The sequence below is a fragment of the Chanodichthys erythropterus genome, chromosome 4, assembly GCF_024489055.1.
Source record: "Chanodichthys erythropterus isolate Z2021 chromosome 4, ASM2448905v1, whole genome shotgun sequence".
Taxonomy (NCBI): domain Eukaryota; kingdom Metazoa; phylum Chordata; class Actinopteri; order Cypriniformes; family Xenocyprididae; genus Chanodichthys; species Chanodichthys erythropterus.
Window position 1 is genome coordinate 3,282,705 of NC_090224.1, and position 22,531 is coordinate 3,305,235.

The window sequence follows — 22,531 nt, forward strand, 5'->3', positions numbered from 1 at the left end:
AATAAAGTGCCAAAAGAAAAAAATCAGGAGGATTAAGAATGAGAAAACAGAACAGGAAAAGGAAAGAGGAGGAGATGTGATTTATAGTTAAAGACATAGTTCACCCAAAAATAAATACTCTGTCATTATTTATTCACCCTCATGTTCTTCCAAACCTGTATGACTTTCTTTTTTCCAGACAACACACAAGGAGAAAATAGTTTTTCATGTTCTTTTCAATGCAATTTCAATGAACTAGAGCTTTCAAACTTCTTTAAGTCATACAATAGCTTTGTAAATTTGTATAATTAATAGTCTAAAATTTAAGATGTTTTTCTGCTCTTAATCTTGACATGTGCTTTGCTTGGTGAAAGTTCATGATTCGGGAATAAATAATTCATGGAGTCAGATCTTTTCAATGAATCAGTTGATCAGACTAAAACTGTTCCTCAAAGCTATCATATGACTTCAGAAGACACTTTTATGGTGCTTTTGCATACTATTTTCAAGTGATTGGAGAGTAAATGATGACAGAATATTAAATTCTGGGTGAACTATTTCTTTAAAATTGTTCTCTTACCATTTAACTGTCTGTGAGAGGGAGGATGGTCGTAGTCTGATCTCTGGATGGGAGAGTATTTTGAAGCTTCACTCATTTCCAGCATGGGGACGTATTGCATGGTGTCAGCCTGCTTCATGTCCATATAATCACCTTTCCCCTCAAAAGACAGGATGACGTAGCTGCACACACACACACACACATAAATACAGAAATAATAAGTCAGGGGAGAACATCATGCTGTGTATGTCAAATGAAAACACTCAGACTATGTGTATTGTCGGCCATGCTAATGAATGATTAGATCATCTTATAGTAGGTCATCAGAAAGATCTGATGTGTTCTGTAAGTGAATGTGCAGAGATTAGATCACCAATCTTCTCACAGTGGTTTACATCATACGGCCAGTAACCTCCTGAGCATTCTCTGAAAGGTGACAAATGTACCACTTTTGTTTTGTTCCAAAACCTTGTGAGCAACTTAATAATGTTGCCTCCTAAGATACCACATTTTGGTCAAATTAAGGCAGCACTTAATATATTCTGCTCATGGCTGAAATGAAATAAAATATAAATATTTTATAAAAAAACATACACTTGAAAAACTTCAGTGAAAATTTGAGATTTTTCCTTGGCAACTTATGTAAATAAAATGAGTTTAAGTTGAAGTACTAAAATTTAAAATAAATAAATTAAAAGATAATATAATACTATTAAGATAATATAATACTTTAATTTAAAATAAATACATTAAAGATAATACAATACTATAATGACATTGCCTCAGAGAAATGTTGATTATAAATAAAAAGTGTCAATAAATAGATTATTTTGCCAATATTTGTGTGAGCGGGGTATTTGTTTTTGTGTGTATTAGCTTAGCAACATACTAATGCTATAAGTACTGGAAGTCTAAGTCTATGAAGTTGAGTTTCCTGGGCTATTGTTGTGCCATGCAAGATACCGCCTATTTAGAGCATTCCAAATCTGTAGTTTATATAAAAGAGGAAGTCTTTAACCCTCTTGTGCTTTTTGACAGAATAATGTTATGCTTCTTTTTTTTTTCTTTTTTTTTTTACTTCATCGGAATGGTACGAAACTTGGTAAAGGTTTTGGCACTTGCAATGTGAACACACACACACACACACAAAAAAAATAATGGACATAATTCAAAAATCACCTCTTAGAGAATGCTTAAACAGTCCTGATAGTCACACTTGTGTTAAAAATGATCGCATTGGAAATGAATGAGAAACGAATTTCATCTAGTGTAAATTTTTTATACTGCGCCGTAACAAAATCTTACTGAAAGCTCATTTTTTGAGATATCAAGCTCAAATTTGACTTAATTGACAAAATTGACTTAAACAACTTGTTTACATTTATGGTTTAGATTTTCATGCAGTTTTACAGTCAAACGTATTTTGGAAAATATATATTTCAATATAAAATTGAAAAAAGTATTTCTGTGCATTTTCCTAACAATGGGTCTCATTCATGAAACATTCGTAAATATACGAGTAAATATGTGAGAGATTTGCACGTAAAGAGACCTTCCCGAAAACTCTTCTCCTGATTCACAAATACTTCGTAAACGTCAGAAGTGATAGTGAAATGTGTGTGTGTGTTAATGAATTCCAATCAGTCGTAAATGGGACGCGCGTGCACGCTCATTCTCAATTACCATAAATCCCGCCCATTAAATCCGACTGACAACTATATATGGGAATCATATTATGACACCAAACGAAGGATTTTGGCCATTTGGGGCCATTAGTTTACCCAGCCCTATTGAAATCAATTAATTACTTGATTAAAGTGCTCCGTTTGCAGATGCTATTACTGGCTCTCACAATAAACGTAAAAAAACAAAAACGTATGTAATTACTATATAATATTTTTTCAAAATGCTGTGTAATGTACCTTATTAAGGTGAATTAAAATGCAGCCTTATTAATGAGCATAACGTTCGGATGTTAAACGCACTATTTACGCGTGGCTGGGAGCAGGTGTAGATTTCTTTCTTACCAACTAACATTTGGAAAATACGAACATTTTAATGAATCCGAAAATTTACGGCAGAACCGCTTTACACACGATTTACACAAAAATTCGTTCTGCTCGTGTTTCATGAATGAGACCCATTGAACGTAAAATTCTATAACTTTTCACTTATTTAAACTTCACTTTTCACTTCAGCAATAATCTGCCAAGTGTCATCTTTAAAAAGAGACCAAACTTAAGTCTGTGCTCCAAAGCCTTCAAGATTTATGACAGTTTAAGTTGGAAATTTCATTTTCAGGTCTATGCTCAAAAAGTAAATAAATGGATTATAACTACTGAATAAATATAATTTAGTATCATAAAATCCCCTAAAAATACAGAATATTAAATAAAAAATAGTTTTTAAATATAGTACATTAATTTCATTGAAATAATAAAAAAGAATTACAGTCAGTTTTGACCACCACACAAAGAGCACAAGAGGGTTAAGGATAGTGTTCTATATAGGCAATACGAGGCAGCTCACTGTACCACTTTAATTGTCTGTTATCTCTCTCCTTTCATAAATAACTTCACTTACCCAATTAGACTGAAATCCTGACACTCTTAATCTTCAATCAGATTAAAGAGCTAAATAAAAAAAATCCCTAACATCATGTTTTGACCTAAAAACTACATTTTTACATGCAGCAAATCACATCTTTTGTGTGGGTGTGTGTGTTGGCTGACCTCCTACTACTCTCATCTGCTGGGTTGATGCCAAAGATGTCTAGATCTTTCTTGCCCTTTTCTGTGTGACGGCTGAGAAAACCATCTCTGTTCTTATGCAGGTAATTCACCAGGTCTCCATAGAAACAATACTCTGTGATAATGTAGATTGGTCCTGAAAAGAGAAATGGTCAAAAAGAAAGAGAAAGAGTGAGAGCAGTGTTAATAAAACTAGTCTAATCTTATCAGAGACTTGTAAAATGTCTAAAAGCAGGAGGTTAAAGTTCTACATTGCACTTAACTCCGCCCGTTAAAATGCCACACAATAAAAACCCACAAACCAAGAAGACACCACCCTAGAGACCGCCTGTTTGTCTTTGTTATCTGTGTGTTTGTGCATTTTCACCTGATTTAGTACACGCTCCCAGAAGATTGACGATGTTTAGGTGAGGGCCCAGGTGGGTCATAATTTTCAGCTCTGACATCAAAGCCTGTTTCTCACTGGAGCGTGCTGTCGCTGAGGAAGCAATCATATTACCAGTTATATTACCATATTGCCAATAAAAATGAGCTTTCAGTATCATTAATCATCATAATTCATAGATGAGGTATTGCTGTTATTATCAAATTATCTGCTTGTAAACAAATACTCTGCCACCAGTGTAGGGTAAAGTTATAATAAAAGTAATGCATTACAATATTGCGTTAGTCCCTGAAAAAGTAACTATACTGAACAAAATTATAAATGCAACACTTTTGTTTTTGCTCCCATTTTTCATGAGCTGACTTCAAAGATCTAAGATGTTTTCTATGTACACAAAAGGCCTATTTCTCTCAAATATTGTTCACAAATCTGTCTAAATCTGTGTTAGTGAGCACTTCTCCTTTGCCGAGATAATCCATCCACCTCACAGGTGTGGCATATCAAGATGCTGATTAGACAGCATGAGTATTCCACAGGTGTGCCTTAGGCTGGCCACAATAAAAGGACAGTTTTACTGTACTGGGGGGGTCCGGAGGGGTCCGAAAACCAGTCAGTATCTTGTGTGACCACCATTTGCCTCACGCAGTGCAACACATCTCCTTCGCATAGAGTTGATCAGGTTGTTGATTGTGGGCTGTGGAATGTTGGTCCACTCCTCTTCAATGGCTGTGCGAAGTTGCTGGATATTGGCAGGAAATGGAACACGCTGTCGTATACGCCGATCCAGAGCATCCCAAACATGCTCAATGGGTGACATGTCCGGTGAGTATGCTGGCCATGCAAGAACTGGGATGTTTTCAGCTTCTAGGAATTGTGTACAGATCCTTGCAACATGGGGTTGTGCATTATCATGCTGCAACATGAAGTGATGGTCATGGATGAATGGCACAACAATGGGCCTCAGGATCTCATCACGGCATCTCTGTGCATTCAAAATGCCATCAATAAAATGCACCTGTGTTTGCTGTCCATAACATACGCCCCTGCCCATACCATAACCACACCGCCACCATGGGCCACTCGATCCACAACGCTGACATCAGCAAACCGCTCACCCACACGACGGCATGCACGCTGTCTGCCATCTGCCCTGTACAGTGAAAACCGGGATTCATCCGTGAAGAGAACACCTCTCCAAAATTCCAGATGCCATCGAATGTGAGCATTTGCCCACTCAAGTCAGTTACGACAACGAACTGCAGTCAGGTCGAGACCCCGATGAGGATGAGTTTCCCTGAGACAGTTTCTGACAGTTTGTGCAGAAATTCTTTGGTTATGCAAACCGATTGTTGCAGCAGCTGTCTGGTCTCAGATGGTCTTGGAGGTGAAGAGGCTGGATATGGAGGTCCTGGGCTGGTGTGGTTACAAGTGGTCTGCGGTTGTGAGGCTGGTTTAATGTACTGCCAAATTCTCTGAAATGCCCTCGGAGACGGCTTATGGTAAAGAAATTAACATTCAATTCACGGGCAACAGCTCTGGTGGACATTCCTGCAGTCAACATGCCAATTGCACGCTCCCTCAAAACTTGCGACATCTGTGACATTGTGCTGTGTGATAAAACTGCACATTTTAGAGTGGCCTTTTATTGTGGCCAGCCTAAGGCACACCTGTGCAATAATCATGCTGTCTAATCAGCATCTTGATATGCCACACCTGTGAGATGGATTATCTCAGCAAAGGAGAAGTGCTCACTAACACAGATTTAGACAGATATATATTTTGTGTACATAGAAAAAGTCTTAGATCTTCGAGTTCAGCTCATGAAAAATCGGGGCAAAAACAAAAGTGTTGCATTTATAATTTTGTTCAGTGTAATTGCGTTACTTAGTAACTTTTTTATGAAAAGTAATGTGTTACATTACTATTGTGTTACTTTTGGTTGAAGCTGGGCTTCCTTGTTTTTTTAATAACAACAAAAAAGTTCTATTTTTGGCACATGTAAAGGCCCTTTCACACCAAAAGTGAAATGAATAAGCCTTAGGCTGAAGGAAATGCATATTTACGCCTGTACAGTAGAGGGCGCAGCTCAAACAAACCTTTCAGCTGTGCTGCCATTCTGGATTAAAGAAGAATTGGATACAGGAGAAGGAAGTTCAACACTCTTATTTCTAAAACTAAACTAAAGTCATTTTTGCTTATTAGTATACTACAATAATCATGTTCACACAGCACACACAACACCTCTGCACTTTATTTCTCTCAACAAGGGGGCAGGAGAGATGTCAGTCAGTAAATTTTGAAAAAGTAACTTGCATTACTTATTTGAAAAAGTAACTTCGATATTTTGTTGTAAATTGAAAAGTAATTTGTTACTTTACCAGTTACTTGAAAAAGTAATCTGATTACGTAACTCAAGTTACTTGTAATGTGTTACCCCCAAGACTGTCTGCCACGATGCATTTTATATATGCAAATCAGAACTACTAGTTAAACTTCAATTAACTCACGTTTAAGCATTTTTACTGCCACTTTCATCACAGGTTGAGAACGACTAAGTCCATAAGCAGTGCCCTCCACCACTTTCCCAAACGCTCCTGAGCCCAGGACACGGCCTGCAACACACACACAAACTTTTCATTCATTTGCATAGGAGGATGCCACAGAAACATTATCTAGTGTAAGAGAGCATGCAAACACAAAGCACTTTCTGTAACTTTCAGTATTACCACAGTGGTTTCCTGTGCAAGACCATTTTGGATGTTTGAGTCAAAAACCTCAAACAGTCACCACACAAATCACCTAAATAGAATCTGTGCAGTAGATTGTGATGAGGACGGATTACAAAACCACAATCCTATCAAACACACAACCACAACAAAATGTCACTTAAAGATGGCTGAACCACATTGATTCACTACAACTTTAACTCACCCAAAACAAGGCTATCCCGAGAGAACTCCCAGCGGGAGTCATATGGAAGCTGCATGGGATCGACATATATGTATTCGTGACCATCCGGACTGACCGATTCAATCACACGCCATCTGATCTCGTACCGTGGTTTCTGTAACACAGGTGCAGAAGGAGAGAGTGATTCTTATATATTCCGTAAAACAGATAATGGAGGACAGTCAGGCTGTTCCACACTCAGGCTGAGAGGTGTCATTCACACACAAATAAAGTGACATATGTGCAATTTATAATCTCATTTCACTGAAACTCACCCTCACAGAAGCTAACATGACTGTGTCAATGCATTAAAGGGATAGTTCACCCAAAAATGAAAATTCTGAATATATTTTGAAGAAAATGGGTAACTAAACAGTTGATGGTTTACACTGACTTCCATAGTATGAAAAGAAAAAAATACTATGGATGTCGATGGGGCCCATCAAATTGGTTACTGACATTCTTCAAAATATCTTCTTTTGTGTTCAGCAGAAGAAAGAAATTCATACAAGTTTGGAACAACTTGAGAGTGAGTAAATGTTAACAGAATTTTCATTTTTGGATGAACTATCCCTTTATGTCTAGTCATACCTCAAATGTGTATGAGTGACTACAAGAATAAGAATAAGAGAGTGAATTTGGGGATTTGTGAATGCATCAGTGGGTGAATGTCTGAACAGATAAGTTGGTGGGTGAATGAGTGAGTGAATGAGTTTTAAAAAATGTGGGGTCAGTAAGTTTTTTAATGTTTTTGAAAGTCTCTTACGCTCACCAATGCTAAATTTATTTGATCAAAAATACAGTAAAACAGTAATATTGTAAAATATTACTACAATGCAAAATAACTTTTCTAACTGAATATATTTTAAAATGTAATTTATTCATGTGATGGCAAAGCTGAATATTTAGCATCATTACTCCAGTCTTTAGTGTCACATGATCCTACAGAAACCATTATAATATGCTGATTTGATTATCAATGTTAAACAGGTGTGCTGCTTAATATTTTTGTGTAAACTCCAATACATATTTTCAGGATTCTTTGATAGATAGTGTCATTATTGATGAGTTACTGTCACTTTTGATCAAATTTATGCATCCTTGCTAAATAAAAGTATTAATTTCTTAATTTTTTTACAGACACCAATCATTTGATTGGAAGGGTAAGTATAGATTGAAATACCGATTGAATAAGCGCTTCAGTGGGTGAGTGACTTAGGGGCCGTTCACACAGAACGCGTTTTTCTATTCCAATGCGCTACTTTTCCATTGTTTTTCTATGTAAACACGCGCTTAACAGACGTGCATGACCGTTACGCTCGCGTCTCGCGTCTTTTGCAGCGCCTCACACATGAGCGCCGCGTTTTTAAGACGCCGTGTCGAGTTAAAAGAATTTCAACTTTTACACGCAGCGCCGCTCATCAATGTCAGTTCCAAAACAGTGGACCAATCAGAAGAACTCGGAGGCGGGGCAAGCGTTGTGAGCATGACAACTGTTTTATATGACTGCAACATGGCTCATTATTATCTTATTTTCTTTTTTTTTCCATGTCAAAACTTGTATCTGTCAATTCTGCTGTTTGCCTATTTCTATTATTTCCGTTATTGTCGTTTTTGCATCACGTCTCAAAAGCGCGTCTCGAGACCCTCGCGTTCTATGCTGCGCTTTTTTTAAAACCACTCCTGAGCGCTGCGTCTCGCGTTTTTAGACGCAAAGACGCGTTCTGTGTGAACGGCCCCTTAGTGAGTAAATAGTCGAGTAAGTAAGCAAATGGTTGAGTAAATGGTTGAGTCAATGAGTCAGTGTGCATAAATGAGTAAATGGGCAAGTGATAGAGTAAATAAATGAGTGAGTGAGTGAATGAGCCAATGTGAATGAGTGAGTGAATGAATGAGTGAGTACCTGTTTCCAGATAATGACCAGCACAATGAGTGAGATGACGACAATGACCAGCAGCACCAGAACAGCAGCAGCCACAGTGAGCTCCGAGTGCGGACCTGAACACACCAGCATCAATGAGGAAGTGGAGGGTGGATATATGGAAGGAACTCCTTAAGCTAAAGCTAAACTAATGTACCTTATAATGCCATCATAAAGGTATAAACATTTTGAACTGCATCACTCTCATATATTGTGTTAAAGGATTAGTTCACACAAAAATGAAATTTCTGTCATTAATTACTCACCCTCATGTCGTTCCACACCCATAAGACCTTCATTCATCTTCAGAACACAAGTTAAGATATTTTTGATGAAATCTCCATAGACAGCAATATAATTATCACTTTCAAGGTCCAGAAAGGTACTAAAGACATCGTTAAAACAGTCGACGTGACTGCAGTGGTTCAACCTAACAAAAATAACGACTTTATTCAACAATATCTTCTCTTTTGTATCATTCTGATATGTTCTTTACATTCAGCACTTTTTCTAGGTTCAGAACGTTGACTCATTATTGGCTGGCTACTGCGTCAGCATCACATGCATGCATCGTGCTGCTCAAGTGAACAGTGTCAGCCAATACTGAGCCAATACTGAAGCCTTCACTGTGCTTACAATGTCAACTGCATAAGGATAATGACAGGGAAGAGAAGAGATTGTTGAATAAATTATTTTTGTTTTTGCGCACAAAAAAGTATTCTCGTCGCTTCATAAAGTTAAGGTTGAACCACTGCAGTCATGTCGACTGTTTTAATGATGTCTTTAGTACCTTTCTGGACCTTCAAAGTGGTGGTTAAATTGCTGTCATATACTTCTCAGATTTCATCAGAAATATCTTAATTTGTGTTCTGAAAATGAAGGTCTTACGGGTGTGGAACGACATGAGGGTGAGTAATAAAAGACAGAATTTTCATTTTTGGGTGAACTAACCCTTTAATCAAGGTGCCCAGTGTGAGCAATTAATTTAAGCTGTAACTTAGTGAAGCGAAACACCTGCCAACTGCCTGAAACTAGTGTAAACACATATGGATTTGTTTCTAAAAGCAGTGGATGGTCCACCTGAGGAATCTATCACAGGAAAATGACATGGGGAGCCCGATAAGACAGGCATGAAATGAGGCTAACAGATGTAAGGACTACTAAAGTACCATTTGCTGAGTTTAAAGCACCATGATGAACAAATAATCGCACACAAACACATAAATGCAGAGACGTTTCATTACAATGACTGAAATTTCAACAAACAAAACATAACCTCAGTGCAAATCTACTCCCAGGAATTCATCCCTAAATAAACTGTACACCTGTGATTCAAATTAGTTTCAAATCAGCTTGAAACTTTGTTTACCCTGTGAACACATGACAAACCGTGGCACTAAGATATTTAGAGAACTTGAGATGAATGGACTGGTTTATAAAATCAACTTTGACTCTTAAAATTACAAAAAGCAGTCTCTAAAGAGACAAAAACAGGCTTCTTACCATTTGACACAAGTTTAACCTCCCGTGAAACAGCACCAATGTCATTCCTGGCCAGACAGCGCACAGCAATCGTGCTCTCAATATGGTGGAAAATGAGGTGACTCTCAATATGGTTGTCCACATTCATTTGAAATTCCACAGTGATGTCCGTAGAGTTGATCGGAAGCGGCATCCACTGGGAGGAATCGTTGGCACAGCTGGTGGAAGAAAGAAAAGTGAGGTCAGCATAATGTCATTATGGTGACTTGACTTTATCTCTAGGGATGTGACTGTGTCACCTACTTTGGACTTCTTTTATAGAAGGAAAGAGTGAGAAATGATGACTGAATGAAGGAAGACACATAAACCTGTATTTCAGTAACTGTAGGGTAACAGAGCAAAACAAGAAGGAAGAAAGCTTACTGTTTAATGTTTTTGCAGATATACCAGTCCACGTCAGGGGCCGGGGAGCCGCCAACAGTACACACCACTTCCTGACCTGCAGCAGAGCCATGGTGAATGTCCATCAGGTCCACAATCACAGGGGGAACTGTAAGAGGAGACAGATTTTTACTTCCCCTGCCAACATATTCACTGGTTCCACCACATATTTTTTTTTTTTTTTTTTTTTGGGCAACAAAAAGAAATAAATATTTTTATTCAGCAAAGATGCAAAAGTGACAATAAAGACATTTATTTATTGTTCTTTTAAACTTTCAATTTATCAAAGAACCCTGAAAAAAATTGTTTTCCGTAAAAACATTATGCATCTGTTTTCAACATTGAGCAGCAAATCAGCATATTAAAATGATTTCTGAAGGATCATGTGACACTGAAGACTGGAGAAATGATGCTGAAAATTCAGCTTTGCCCTTACAGAAATAAATTACTTTTACAAAAACATTCAAAAATATATAAAAAAGTTTGTTTCTTTTTTTTTTTTAAATGTTTTTTTTATATAATACAAATAAAATATTACTTTTATTAAAATTTGAAACGAAATGCATACAAATATAACTTCATGGAAGCTATGACTTCATACACTTTTTTTGGGAAAATGATACTGTGCAAAACATTATTGATTTGTTTGATGCTTTAGCAAACAGGTTTCATGACAGAAGTTTCCATTTAATATCAGCTTTATTTTTGAGCCTTGAATTGTGAATAAATGTTTATTTTGTGCAAAAACCATTACTTTAACTTGTTTTACTCTACACCTCTGTTTTGAACGCATACAGAACAAAGACATCCAGCACTTCCAGTACTGTAAGTACACATAGCTACAGATTGCTTGACAAAGATCCTCCAGTTGACAACAATAAAAACATAAACAAATGTATGTAAAAAGTGGTGAAGAAAGATATAGAGGTGCACCGAGATAAACCAACAGCAAGCAGAGGCAAAAGCAAACACATGTAAATGTAGGTAAACAGAAAAGGAAAAGGTCCCACCTTTAACCTGAAGGTAGTAATTGTAGCTGGTAGTCAGGTTGCCTATTTCTGCCCTGATGGTATAGTTCCCACTGTCCTCCGCTTTAGCCCTGATCAGGGTCAACACACCCTGGTAACTGAACAAACCACACAACAGCTTTAACTTAACAATTTTAAAATAAATGTTGATGTGTTTTTTTGTCTATTTAAGCACAAAAATAGCTTTTAATTATTTAAAATGTTAAAGGTGCCCTTGATTCAAAAATTGAATCAACAGTTCAGTACATGGAAATGACATACAGTGAGTCTCAAACTCCATTGTTTCCTCCTTCTTATATAAATCTCATTTGTTTAAAAGACCTCCGAAGAACAGGCGAATCTCAACATAACACCGACTGTTACGTAACAGTCGGGGGGTACGCCCCAATATTTGCATATGCCAGCCCATGTTCCCAACATTATGAAAGGGATTACACGTCTGGATCTGCACAGCTGAAACATCAGACTAGGTAAGCAAGCAAGAACAATAGTGAAAAATGGCAGATGGAGCGATAATAACTGACGTGATCCATGATTTCATGATATTTTTAGTGATATTTGTAAATTGTCTTTCTAAATGTTTCGTTAGCATGTTGCTAATGTACTGTTAAATGTGGTTAACATTGTTTCTTACTGTATTCGCAGACACAAGAGCCGTCGCTATTTTCATTATTAAACACTTGCAGTCTGTATTATTCATAAACACAACTTCATTCTTTATAAATCTCTCCAACAGTGTAGCATTAGCCGTTAGCCACGGAGCACAGCCTCAAACTCATTCAGAATCAATGTAAACATCAAAATAAACACTGTACTTACACGATTAGACATGCTGCATGACGAACACTTTGCAAAGATCCATTTTGAGGGTTATATTAGCTGTGTGAACTTTTTTTATGTTGTTTAAGGCAAGCGCGAGCTCTTGGGGCGTGGAACACCAGATTTAAAGGGGCCGCGTACCCTGAATCGGCTCATTTATAATTATGCCCCAAAATAGGCAGTTAAAAAAATTTATTAAAAAAAATCTATGGGGTATTTTCAGCTGAAACTTCACAGACACATTCAGAGGACACCTTAGACTTATATTACATCTTTTTAAAAAAGTTCTAGGGCACCTTTAAAGTACAGCAATTTTAGTCATTGTAAATGCAGAACATGTAAGCAAGCCACAGTGCTTAAATGAGGATGGTGAGGAGGAAGTCGTGGTCACCTAGTCTCGCCGATTTTCTGGAGGTTGGAGCTGATCTCTGCAGCAACATCTCCCAGGATGGAGCCATCCTTTAACCATGTGACTTTGGGGGCAGGGAAGGACTCTATGTCCACCCTGAACTCTCGCACCTCATCCAGCCTAGCAGTCTCCACCGGACCAATCACTGGATTTAGGTGCACAAACTCATGATCTGCACATAAGGGAAGATTAAGACTGCAAATTATTCACTGTCACTGAAATGAAGCATATGTGCAAATCTGCTTTACGCATTGAAAATCATGTGTATTTTATAGCGTGTGCCTGTGTGAATGTATATGTGATCTCTGTACCATAGACTGTAATAGTGAGATGTTTGGTTTGGCTCTCGTTGCTCATAATGTCAGTGATGGAGCAGACGTAGACACCGCTGTCTTTCGGTGAGGCATTAGACACTGTCAGAGTATAATGGATCTCAAGATCTCGCTTATTCTCCTTTACGGTCTTTACTCCTCGATCCGCCTGAGAGAGAACAACAGAGGCAGAATATAAATGTTTTTTTAAATTTTATTTTATCTTGGTTAAACAAGATTTGTAGGAATGTGAAGTGTATTTGTTTTTTTTTGTTTTGTTTTTTGGAGCAGTTTATCTTACCAGTTTCCCAGGGTATTTCCAGTGGTCCTCCAACATCTCACTGCCTCTGGCCACACAGTCAACAGTGATGGTCTCACCCACCAGAAGAGCCTTCTTCTCTGCTCGTAGCTCGACTCTTAAATCAGACCCTCCTGAGAGACAATATAATGACTTCAAGTTCAGTTGGTTCAGTACATGGTAGGGGAAGACACAAAATTTATTCATTCAATCTCATTCAATTCATACAACTCTCAAAATAGTTTTAGCATGTTATTGAATATGGCAACGTTAATGTATTTGGTCTTGGCAGACTAGGAGGCTACTAGAAGTAGAAGGCTACGCTGGTGCTGCTGCAGATCAAGAATGGAATTGCTACTGCTAACAGATACACAGACACACTGCTGTGAGTATGTAGGATATGCTGCTGCTGCATAAACAGACATACATCAATCCTGATCTAAGCAGGTGGAGATGGGGAGGTGGAGGGTTTCAGAAGAACTCTGATGCAGGACTAGCCTACATCAAACGATGCTGAGCAACTTCAAGCAATCTCATTGGCTGCAGGATCAGTAGAGGCCAATCATCTTGTGCCATTAGGTGTGACTGCTTGCAGATTGCGTGTAAAGGACCTATCAGACTGCACCTTCTAGAGTTTCATGACTGAACTAGGTGTGTATATATATATATACAGTCAAACCAAAATGTATTCAGACACCTTGAACATTTCGTTCATTAATACAGTTTATTCACTATAGTTTAAAAAAAATGATAATAAAATATGACAAGATCTCAGAGATAAACTATGTCAAAAAATAAATAAATAATAAAATAAATAAATAAACAAAATAATAATTATGTCAGATAACACTTAAGCAAAACATGGTCAAGTCAAAGTGTCTGAATATTTTTTGTGTATATATATATATATATATATATATATATATACAGTAGTGTGCCACCACCAGCTTTGTTTTATTGTTTTAATGACCATCCATATTCATTTTTCAGTCTCTTTATTAAGATACAAATGAAATATGTACACAAAATGTAAAAAAAAAAAAATAAATAAAATCTGAATTTAGTTAGTATTTATTTTTAGTATTTAGTGTGACCTCCTGTCATATGTCTAGTAGCCTCCTAGTTCTCATGGATTTCCATTTTCTCAAAGAAGAGACTCCGAGAAACTTCTCATCAGATTTTGAAAGTTTTCTTGGCCTTCCAGCCCTTTTCCATTCCATTTAGGTTTAAGAGTGCCAGGTTCCTGCTATTGCTCAAGTGTAAGGGGAAGTCACTAAATACTTGCTATTTTAGCCAATAAAAGCTGTTTTTTCTGATTTTTTTCTTCAGTTTTTTTAATACTGCATACAAATGTACTGTATTTTCTGTTTATGTTCTAATAACGAAACTGAGAAGTAATTATATATGGTCATTATATCATTGCTAAAACAACATCTAATGGTGGCCTAAGACTTTTGCACAGTATTGTATGTATGTATGTATGTATATATATATATATATATATATATATATGTGTGTGTGTGTTTGTTTCTAATCCAATTGCAAATGTTTTAACAATAGAATATTTCGATTTTTTTAAATGTAAAATAAAACAAAAGCACTGATTAACAATGATTTTTGCATTGAAAGATACCACCTGCCATTCACACAATCAAACGCACTCTCACCTGTCCAGCCGTGAACAATGTATTGTATGCTGTCATGCTCCTGTCCTTTAATGACGGCCCTGCAGACATATGTCCCAGCACCGAAGAGGCCAACGAAACCTCTCTTGCTGTCATAGGCGCTGGGCAGAACCTGATCGGTGTCGATGTGAATCAGAGAGACACTGGTGCTGGGGTCTGTCACGCGGCACGGAATCTCCATTTCATCATGACTTGTCAGCACATGGTTTTCAAAAGGGGCCATGGATGGTACAAACGGCGTTTGTGGATCTGTGTGTGTTGATGGATCAAGATGTTTTTAGGGAAGAAATTCAATACAAAAGCCTTCATAACAACATATTATATATATATTTTTTTTTTCAAACAACATCACTGCAACAATCCAGCTTGTACAATAAGAGGGGCAAAAAGACAAATCAGAACCTACCTGGCACATAAATGTAGATGATAGTCTCTTCAGTGTTGTTGCTGAACTCATAGTAGCAGATGTATTCTCCTGTATGAGCGGCTGTCGCATTGTCAATAGTCACAGTGGAGATGAAGAGTCCTTTCTTTTCAGAGTTGGTCTGATCATGAAGATAAACAGGGCTTTGCCAAGCGAGCTCGGCCTGACCTCGACATGTGAGTCGGAAAGTTGAGTGGAGAGACACCTCCATGCTCTCCCTCTGGGGCCACATCACTGGAGCCAGCACTGACTGTGGCAGCACTGGGTACATGGCTGTACAAAAAAAACACTTTGATCATGACAAGTATTTGATTTTCTTATACACGTCATAAATACCAGTGCTTTAGATTTGGGTTTCTGAATCATTGCAGGCACTTACATACATAGTTCAGCTCTTTTGTATAATCATACCTTCAACCAGCAGTTTGAATGCAAATGTTGAAGTCCTGGAGCCAGTCGACGCAACAACCTCATAGATGCCACTGTCCTCCTCTATGGGGTGGTGGAGGACCAGAATATTCTCATACCTTCGTAAGAAAAAGACATACTGTAATGATTACAGTTATTTCAGTGGTATTATTTTACAATCAGGTTCAGTTTGTTAACAAAGGTTAATGTATTATAGGTATCATGAACTAACAAAACTTATATAGCTATTATTAATCTAACTCAATGTATAATCATTTCTATATATACTAATATATTTATAACATTTGAAGTTGCATGAATATTTAAAAATTAAAAAAAAAAAACTTTTTTAACAGTATTAATTCATTTATTTAGGTTAATGTTCATTTTTAAATAAAATAGTTTTAATAGTATTTATTATTTGGTCATATATATATATATATATATAATATATATATATATATATATATATAAAATACATTTCTACCGTATTTATTTATTAAATATGTTATGCTAATTTTTGAATATTAAAAAAATAATAATTGTTACAGCATTTATTTATTTATTTAAGTTAATAAAAAGTGTTCCCATAAAACATTAGTAATATCTTAACAGAAATATATTCATATTTTATAATATGTTTCATAGAAATATTATCAGTAAAAATCAGTTAAAATATTGTCTATTTTGTGAGCAATTTGGTGAAATTCTACCTGAGGCCATTCAGATGAGTGGTTTTGGTGGAGATGTAGCGGTCATCCAGCTGAATGCCATTTTTAAACCACCTGACCTTTGGCTCAGGGTCAGCATCAATGTAAATGGTGAACTCTTTTTCCTCCAGAAGAGACGTAACCTCCACTGGCCCGATACCATTAGATATTACTTCCACGAAAGAGCTCTCTATGGAAAGAAAGAAAGAAAGAAAGAAAGAAAGAAAGAAAGAAAGAAAGAAAGAAAGAAAGAAAGAAAGAAAGAAAGAAAGAAAGAAAGAAAGAAAGAAAGAAAGAAAGAAAGAAAGAAAGAAAGAAAGAACATTGATTGATTGTGTTCCCCACATCTGTTGATCCCATCTCCGTTTACTGGTTTTAATGGTGAAAGCAGAGGTGTGCAGAATCTAAGTGAGAAAGGGAAGTACATACCGTGGACTGTGATCCCAAGGCTGATGGACTTGGTTTGTCCAGTGGATTGGTCAGTTACAGCACACTCATAGCGTCCAGTGTCTGCCACAGTGGCTTTTGGGATTTTGAGGATGTACTGAACCTTGTCTGGGAAAGCCAACTTTATCGGAACAGCCTCTCTGGCCTGAATAGTGAGAGAACAAAGAGAGAAAGTAAAAAGCAATTACACACATTGCATGTTTATTATGGATGTTGATAGCCATCAGTTGCAGGATTTTTCTTTTTTTTTTTCTATAATCTATTTTACCCCATCCATTTTTATATAAGCCTTTACTTTGCAAAGATGTACTTTAGTCTCTGTTACACATATTCTCTTCCAGGACTAATCTGTATCCATATTTCAGTGCAAACTGCTGGAGATAAATCAGCTCTACACAAGTCTTTTAAAGGGCTGTAATCAGACAAGCGCAGCAAACTCATCATAAACAACTCCAGCAGAACCCGACACGGCTCCAGTCCAGACAAGGACTTGGAATCTCTTTATACAATTTCACACTGTTTTCAAAAACCAATGCCTCTCAAATAATCCTTCTGACAGACTCATTTAAAACAAACATGGATGGTGAGCTACATGATCCATTCACACTTACAAGCAAACACACACACAAAGCTAATGAAATAAACTAACGAACTAACTGACATTTTTGATTTGGAACTTCCAACCAAATAAACATAAAAATTCCATCCATCCATCCATCCATTGACTGAATGAACGAACTGGCGTTTTTTGATTTGGAACTACCAAATAAACATAAAAATTAAATCTAACTAAAGCCGGTCACACATTTAACGACTAGCTAAAACATTCTAAGACCGTGCTCAACATACAGCGATTGTTTCTTGCGACTGAAGCAGATTTAAATGCTTTCACATGGAATATGAACACAGACTGTAATCGTCGACTGAACGCAACTGGCTCTGACTGGACCCGTTTGAGTGCGATCAGTCATAAGTATCAATTTACATTCATAATCAGCCTTACAATCGTTAAGTGTGTCTTAACTAACTAACTAGCTAACTAACTAAATAACAAAAATATTTCGAATTGGAACTCATATTCAACATCAAATACTCGTTGATAACTCTAAATATTTTGATGTGGAACTTACATTACTCATCAAATACATACAAAAATTACAACTAACAAGTAACAAACAAAAATATTGTGATTTGCAACTCATATTAACCATCAACTAAAACAAACAAAAACTAACTAACTGATTTAGAACTCACATTAATCATCATATACATACAAAAATTCCAACCAACTAACAAACAAACAAAAATACTTTGATTTGGAACTCATATTCATCATCAAATTACAACAACTAAAACAAACAAACAAACCAACTAACTAACTAACTGATTTAGAACTCACATTCATTATTTGAAAAAATTACAACTAACAAATTAACTAAATCTTTTGATTTGAAATTTGCATTCTTAATGAAACACATACAAAAAATACAACTAACTAACAAACTAACTAACAAGCAGACACCTTTTAATTTAAAACCTACATTAATGATCAAACACACAAAAATATTAACTAAAAACTAACTAAAACTAACAATCAGGCATCTTTTATTTTGGAAGAATCCTTCCATTAACATGTTCATGCAACGTTTCCACACACATGTGGATTCACAAGACCGGAAAAAAACACACATCTGTCTTGAACACTCACAGGATGTGCAGGTCATAGGTCAAAGTACACAGTAAATTAGTGTCACTTCTTTCCTTTGAGGTTTCTAGCTTCACCTTTTTTAAGATTAAATTTTTCATTTCCCTCCTATTGTTACATAAATAGTGAAGGAATACTGAATACCAGAATACACCTCTGCATCACACCAGAAGTCTTCTTCAGTTCTGGAGTTTCAGAGCAGCCTGCTTTGCTTATATTAGGCAAGTACAAAACAGAGAGGGAGAGAGAGGGAGAGAAAAAAAAAAACAAAACAGATAAGGTTCTTGCCTGTTTTTGGGGATGCAGCCACTGCTGGCGGAAAACCTTCCCAGGAGGGGTCTCGCAGGTGAGATTGACAGCGTCCCCTTCTTTCACATCCTCCATACTGGCTCTTAGTTGTATGTAGAAGCCCTGCGCTTCTTCTTCATTTATATTCCATTCCTGATCTTCATCATCGTCATCTTCAATACAATCAAAATCATTCCAAAAATGAACAATGCTGCGATTAAACTCATTTATGCTTAATAGTCTTGTTAATCACAAAAACATGTGTAAGTGAAAACAGGACCAGTTACTTGACGCAAGGACTTAAACTGAGTCCAACACCAATGCAGAAACACCCAATCAGTCTTTCAATCATTTCAGTTTATTGCTGTACAAAATCCTTATGCTGTGGCCTTCAACAGCCCCTAAATATTCTTCTCATGAGTAACGTACAGTGTATGATGATCCAGAATGAAGCAAGTGTGTGTAAGCCCACCCCAACTCAAAATGTCATCACTCTTCGTCAACAAGAATTTGTCATCTCCCTTGGTACTCATGTAATGTCAAAGCTATGAACTAATGTTTCACTTGTCAAAAATGACCCATTATACCGATTGAAATTTTAATAAAAGATAAGACTTTATTCCAATAGTCCACTTTAAACATTCTACTAAGTATAAGTAACTTTGCAACTACATGTCAACTACCAGTCATTAGAGTATTAGTATATGAGTAAAGTATTTAAAGTACATGTAAACTTATTCTACTAACCCTAATCCAACAGTCTACTAATACTCTAGCTAGATCAATAAAGTTCGTAAACAGACAGACTAGATAGATAGATCGATAGATCGATAGATAGATAGATAGATAGATAGATAGATAAACAACCTTGTTGATCCTAGAACAACATTCCAATCAGATTTGAGGGACAAGTTTACAGTTAATGTCAAGTTTAGGCTTACAACCAGGGTTAGGTGCTTCTACATCAGTGTTATTCACTTAACATTTCCCTCTGATTTTAGGGAAAAGTTATGGGTAGGGTTAAGTTTAGAGGTAGGGATAGGGTTAGGACTACATTTTCGGACAGGAATGTTGTTCCAGGATCAACAAAATATATTTGATCTTATTTGGCAAAATAACAGTGTCCGTATGTCTAAAGTGTACTAAAGTTTAACACTCTGAATGTTTAATTATTTGTTGTGCATTAATTACCTGTGCCATCTGTCACATTATAAACGCTGCTCCGAACTGCTTTGCCATTCACGCTCGTCTCGCAAACATATTGGCCTGGTGATAATATACCGAAAAATCCCATTTTGTGGTCGTAAAACAGAGAAACTTCATCCCCACTCTGCAGGTCTCTGAGAATCACTTGAGAATTTGGGTTTGTAGCGAGGCAGGGGATAGTTACGCCCAGATCGTCTGTCTCAACAATAGGTTCAGACACGAATGGAACCTCAGGATCTGTGGAACAAGAGGAGGGATTTCTTTTTACTAATGTATAATGAGCAAATTATTTGCAATATATTCAGTAAGCGTGGACGATAATGTACCTGGAACAAAAATGTAGATATCAGTGTAGTTTTCAGGTTGATCCACACATGCGCAGAAGTAGGAACGCGTGTTTAAGGCCACAACATCAGTGATCACCAAAGTACTGTGATTAAAGCCGGAATGCACTTCACTGTTGGGCGGTAATGGCTCGACCCATCTCACTCTGCTTACTCCGGAGCAAGTGATGTTGAACTCTGAGTGAGGTGTCAGAATAAATTCCTCTTTGTCTGAATTAATAACCGGCCAAGGTTTTGAAACATCTGCAGGGAAATATTTAATATTTAATTAATTATATTGTAGTATTGTAGCTTTTAAGTATATATATATATATATATATATATATATATATATATATATATATATATATATATATATATATATATATATACTTAAAAGCTACAATACTACAATATAATTAATTTTATTTATATAATTAATTATATATATATATATATATATAAAGATTTTTACTGTTTTTAAAAGAAGTAGCTTATCTTATGCTGCATTATTTATTTGATTAAACAGTAAAACTGTTTTCAACATTGATAATAATAATAAATGTTTATTAAGCATCAAAACAGCATATTAGGATGATTTCTGAAGGATCATGTGACACTGAAGACTGGAGTAATGAATAAATTACATTTTAAAATATATTCACATAGAAAACAGTTATTTTAAATTGTAATAATATTTCACAATATTACACAATATTAATGCAGTCTTGGTGAACAGAAGAAACTTCTTTCAAAAACATTAAAAAATAATCCCATATATAGTTATATCCCATATAATCACATATATATATGGGTTTTTTTTTTTATGAAACAAACAGTTTTTTCTTCCACATACCTGAAAATACCCCTAGTAAGACAATCCCCAAAACGAGATGTGTCTCCAGGAATCCCATGGTCACTTAGATTGTGCTCAGCTGAAAGGGGAGAAAAGATGTTACGATTTTAAACATTTAAAGAAAACGTGAAAATAGAATTAAAATAGACAACGGTTTAAAACGATAAAGAAAAAAAAAAATTATACATAAAATAAATTCCAAACACAAGTACAGCCCATTTCTTTGCCAGTTCTGGGTTTGATGTCTTGTGGTTTACTATCCAGTGTAAAAGATGAACCTCTATCCAGTAATAGCTCAGGTAGCCTGAAGAGACCATTGAATCATCGGCAGCAGAAATCTTTGGAAAGGTTCAGTGCCAAGACATAAAATGTCTTTAAAGAGTCTGGACGCTGTTCAGTCAGTAAACGGACGCCAGACTCTTTGTAGGTGAACGCTTGAATTGATCGGTTCAGCTTAGTTTGACCACCAGGTGGAGACACAGTACACAGTATCCCACACAGACCACCGCAGAGAGTAGAATCAACAGATACGAGTTTTTTCAGTGTTCCAAAAGTTAAGAAAAAAATGGTGTTGACATTAGTAAAATATACGGATACAGCCAAATATAAGTTATAGCTAACAACTCATATGGATACATATCAGTATTAAGATTGTTCCTATTTGTAAAGCTTAATAATCTATAAGACTCTGAATATGGTATTGGGTATTGTGAGGGGTTGACGGTTTATTTTTTTTATCGTTCTAAATGAATATGCAATTCAATTTGACCTGAATCTGAATTTATATTTATATTCACACTTTTTCAGAGCGACGAGAGTAAAGAGCGTAAATAAGAATACAGTGCAGCAGCAGCAGAGTTTGTTGCATTCCGTCTTTGTTCCAGTGATTTCAGAAGTCTCGTCACTGCTCTTAAACGCTTGCCGAGTTTCTAATCAGACATTCCGCGCGCGCGTGTTTTATCTCTGTCTGTCTAATCCTCAGACCCCTGGGTTCCATCAGCGCTTCAGCAGACAGTCAGTGTCACTCAATCTGAAGTGGTCAGCTCTGTTATATTGCAAAACTCAATTATCCTAAAGAAATGCAGCACTTATTTAACTGGTCCTCTGTAAAAATAAATACAAATAAAAAATAAAAATCAAGGTAAATA

General features: G+C 36.4%; 1 protein-coding gene across 1 annotated transcript in view; it reads right to left on the reverse strand.

Annotated features, from left to right (window-relative positions):
* The window catches only part of pdgfra (platelet-derived growth factor receptor, alpha polypeptide), a 32,002-nt gene that overhangs the window by 7,879 nt on the left and 1,592 nt on the right, over positions 1-22,531 (reverse strand). Inside the window, exons 2-22 of the mRNA XM_067383671.1 lie at positions 21,384-21,462; positions 20,531-20,791; positions 20,190-20,441; positions 18,999-19,171; positions 16,988-17,150; positions 16,562-16,748; positions 15,852-15,967; positions 15,423-15,713; positions 14,999-15,265; positions 13,335-13,465; positions 13,034-13,202; positions 12,705-12,894; positions 11,477-11,592; positions 10,449-10,575; positions 10,047-10,243; positions 8,526-8,620; positions 6,605-6,737; positions 6,181-6,285; positions 3,656-3,766; positions 3,271-3,424; positions 560-720 (exon numbers count right to left, since the gene is read on the reverse strand). Coding sequence (XP_067239772.1) covers positions 560-720; positions 3,271-3,424; positions 3,656-3,766; positions 6,181-6,285; positions 6,605-6,737; positions 8,526-8,620; positions 10,047-10,243; positions 10,449-10,575; positions 11,477-11,592; positions 12,705-12,894; positions 13,034-13,202; positions 13,335-13,465; positions 14,999-15,265; positions 15,423-15,713; positions 15,852-15,967; positions 16,562-16,748; positions 16,988-17,150; positions 18,999-19,171; positions 20,190-20,441; positions 20,531-20,791; positions 21,384-21,441 — 3,457 coding nt within the window. The 5' untranslated portion in view covers positions 21,442-21,462. The remainder of the gene's footprint in view (positions 1-559; positions 721-3,270; positions 3,425-3,655; positions 3,767-6,180; positions 6,286-6,604; positions 6,738-8,525; positions 8,621-10,046; positions 10,244-10,448; positions 10,576-11,476; positions 11,593-12,704; positions 12,895-13,033; positions 13,203-13,334; positions 13,466-14,998; positions 15,266-15,422; positions 15,714-15,851; positions 15,968-16,561; positions 16,749-16,987; positions 17,151-18,998; positions 19,172-20,189; positions 20,442-20,530; positions 20,792-21,383; positions 21,463-22,531) is intronic.